This window comes from Schistocerca gregaria, chromosome 1 (genome assembly GCF_023897955.1).
Source record: "Schistocerca gregaria isolate iqSchGreg1 chromosome 1, iqSchGreg1.2, whole genome shotgun sequence".
In the NCBI taxonomy this organism is placed as follows: Eukaryota; Metazoa; Arthropoda; class Insecta; order Orthoptera; family Acrididae; genus Schistocerca; species Schistocerca gregaria.
In genome coordinates this window covers 350,096,082-350,099,729 of record NC_064920.1, presented here as the reverse complement: position 1 = coordinate 350,099,729, position 3,648 = coordinate 350,096,082, and the positions used below count along the sequence as shown (strand labels likewise).

The following is a 3,648-nucleotide window of genomic DNA, read 5'->3' as shown; positions in this document are numbered from 1 at the left end:
TGAAAAATGGCCCTGGAACTTAGAACTACTTAAACCTAACCAACCTAAGGACATCTCACACTGCTCGAGGTAGGTATCGAACCTGAGACCATAGCCGGCTGCTCTTAAGTAAATCGACCTTAATGGAAATGCGGAAGCTGTGTTTAACGAATTTCAAAAGTTTCACTGAGTTTCTGAAATTTGGGTATCTATTTTTTATGTAGTCGTTTCGAAATGATCTCGTCAGTTTTCTCTGTAGCCATGCTGTGGGGCCGTTTTTATAATCAAAGACTACATTGTAAACTGTTATTAATGATAAATAAATTACAAGTAGCAGCGATGTAATTTTATGAAGTAACTTCCAAAGAGTTTTTAAGTTACTATAATTTACAGCTGTGATGTAGTGTTTGATTTCTGTGAGCGTCCTTTCTAGAGTGTTTTCATATTAGTATTTCATGCTACCTAGTAAATCAACCATGAAGTTTTCGTTTACAAGTTATTTCTCATAGTTTACTAAAAATTCATATCATGGGTCTTGATGTTACATGTAAAACATCTTTGGTGGATGTTTCATCTTTACTATTAGTGTCATCTTTGAAACACCGTAAAGTTGGCAACGCCAGATTTCCTTTCTGATGTAGGAGCCTAGCGTGTGGAAGGATCTCCATATTTCTGTTGCTGTTTGGCTCCACGTGGCTGCAATTTAAGGAGGTACAGTTCATTATATCATTTCATCATGGGATTTGTGAAAGTAGTGAAGAATAAGCAGTACTTTAAGCGTTATCAAGTGAAGTTTAAAAGGCGTCGCGAGGGAAAGACTGATTACCGCGCTAGGCTTCGCCTTACAACTCAGGTGAAGAACAAGTACAACACGCCGAAATATCGCCTGATCGTTCGTTTTTCCAACAGAGATATTACCTGTCAAGTGGCGTATTCAAGAATTGAAGGTGATATGATTCTTTGTTCTGCATACAGCCACGAATTGCCAGAGTATGGAGTTAAAGTTGGGCTGACCAACTATGCAGCTGCTTACTGCACCGGCCTACTTCTAGCTAGAAGATTGCTAAAGAAACTTGGTTTGGATCAACTTTATGTCGGCTGCACAGAAGTTACTGGAGAGGAATACAACGTTGAAGCGGTGGAAGATGGGCCGGGCGCATTTCGATGTTACTTAGATGTGGGGCTAATCCGCACAACTACTGGAGCTCGCGTGTTTGGTGCTATGAAGGGAGCTGTGGACGGTGGTTTGAATATACCTCACAGCACCAAAAGATTCCCAGGTTACAGCCCCGAGGATAAGGAATTTGATGCTGAGATCCATCGAAAACACATCTTTGGCCTGCATGTGGCAGATTACATGCGACAGCTGGCGGAAGAAGATGATGAGGCGTACAAGAGACAGTTTTCCCAATATATCAAGCTGGGCATTGATCCAGATAGTATTGAGGGAATATATAAAACGGCGCATGCAAATATCCGTGCCAACCCAGATCGAAAGAAGAAAGAAAAAGATGCTGCAGCTATTACCAAGAAGAGGTGGGGCCGTGCCAAGCTGTCCCTTGCTGAGAGGAAGAACAGGATCGCTCAGAAGAAGGAGTCTTTCAAGAAGAAGCTGGAGGCGGGTGAAGTTGCAGAATAAGTCTTTTGTATTGTAAAATTTGAGATCAGGCAAGGAAATAAATTGTAAAACCGTATGTTTTGTATATTTATTGGGCGAGTTTTGTCATTAGCCTTGTGAATAATACCTGATCTCACATGTCAGTTGTTAAGTATCAATATATATTTTATGATATTCGTTGTTTTTATCGTTTTTCAGCATGGTTAATGTGAAAGCTCGCCTTCATTCCTTCCAACCACTGCTCTTCCCATTATTTTTCCTGTATGAATTCTGAAAGTTACAGGCTAATCATATGGTTCCTGATCCTTAATTGCATCAGTCTTCAGACCTACCCAGAGCCACTGAAAAGGTGAGACCATTATAAACTTATTGCTATAATTTAAATGTGCAGACTGTGGTACATAGCTACAAAAAGACTTTGTATGGTCATTTTAGAACATTTGGCATTCTGGTGTGCTGATATGCAAGTGTGCTGTGTAAGTTTGCCTTTGTGGTGACATTGTAAGCATTATGCAGGTCTGGTTGGCATTTGTTTCAGTTCGTTACTGTCAATTTCCTTTGGTATTACTATATGGTTTGCATCTTTAAGTGTCTATGGAGTGTCTTTGTGCTCATTTTCATCACATTTACTTTTGTTAAAGGCTTTAATGGTAGATAGTGTATATATAATTCACCAGTGAATGCTGGTACAAAGCTTTTTTTGCATGTTATTAACTAGAATTAAAATTAGTTTCCACTATTGAGTGAACCACACAGGACATCACATTGGATTTAGGTAAGAATTCAGCTTCGTAAGAATGTTTTTAGGTGGCTTCTCACTCTTAAAATTATTTTCTGTTGACATGTCACTTCTGTATTGCAGTTTAGAAATTATTTGGAATTTGGAGAGACAACTGGTAAGGTTACAGAAATATTGTGATTGTTGTTGTGAAGATTATGGGGAAAAAGCTCATTGTCGTTTTACTTGATAAGCTGTTTGGTTTGGATGCTGACATAAGCAGTTAAACATTCCATGAACTTCAGAAATTCAAGAATGGAATACTTATTCATATTTTGTGCTGCAAAAGTGCTGATAGTATGACCTACATTATCACAAATGAATATAAAATGACCTAAGATAACAATTCACTTGCATGGATTAGTTCAAAGTTCAGTTGATGGTGTATTACTTATTTCCTTGAGTGCAATGGCTTGTAAGACATAATGCAGATTTAGTATGCTGCTTGTTTGTATTTGCAAGGAATGTGCAACTAAGTATTCTTGCATTGCACAGTTAATATTTCTGAAGATACAGAGGCCTGTTCTCTTCAAATTGCATAAACTTGCTTGATAGTACATTGATTTTTCATTTTATAATTTTACTTAGGTGTTAAGGTTTTTAGCATTAGTTTGCCTTGGCAGCAGCAGTATGTGGGATACTGAAGAATATTCGTAAATTTCTTTGTGCAAGTAGGTTTTGCACAGATTTGTAATGGAATGTTATCTGGGATACAAAATGTTTCTTGGCATGCTATTTCTGCAACACCTAAACCTGCAAGTGTGAAACAGTATTCCATAACAAAACACACAAATAATAAATTTTGTCTGAAAACACTGATAACACAGTTGGAAATATTGCAGTAAATGGTGAGTCAGATAACTAAGATAACATTAACCAGTATGCTTTGTTACTGTATTAAGTTACAAATTTTATTTTTGTTCCATGTATTACTGACATGCCAGAGCCAGTTTGACACCGTTTACACAGTAAATATATTTGACAATCTCACCAAACTTGCAGTAACATTCCTTACACATTCGTGATTTAAAATTCATACTGGACACCGTGGTACTTGAAGTTAATAACACAATTTTTGTTCTGTAGTGCTGTATATTGCACAGTAAGGAATACAAATAATTCAGTGTTTGAATTTTCTTGTATTTTGTGTTCATGTGTCAAACTTTGGTATAGTTGCTGTTAAATTTTCACAATTTATGTAAAGTTCATGCAGTACTTAATGTACAAAACTGCCCTTATCGTATGCTGAAGTTAAATATGGTAATGAAAGTTC

At 37.1% G+C, this 3,648-nt stretch overlaps 1 protein-coding gene across 1 annotated transcript; it reads left to right on the top strand.

The window, feature by feature from the left end:
- The first annotated feature begins 565 nt into the window (after nt 1–565).
- LOC126345236 (uncharacterized) lies at nt 566–1,673 on the top strand. The gene has a single exon (XM_050002085.1). The coding sequence runs from the start codon at nt 716–718 to the stop codon at nt 1,616–1,618; it is 903 nt and encodes a 300-aa protein (XP_049858042.1). The 5' UTR covers nt 566–715; the 3' UTR covers nt 1,619–1,673.
- Nucleotides 1,674–3,648: the final 1,975 nt, after the last annotated feature.

Excerpts from the sequence above, each read along its gene's own strand:
- LOC126345236 (XM_050002085.1), top strand. The coding sequence starts at position 716 with ATGGGATTTGTGAAAGTAGTGAAGAATAAGCAGTACTTTAAGCGTTAT.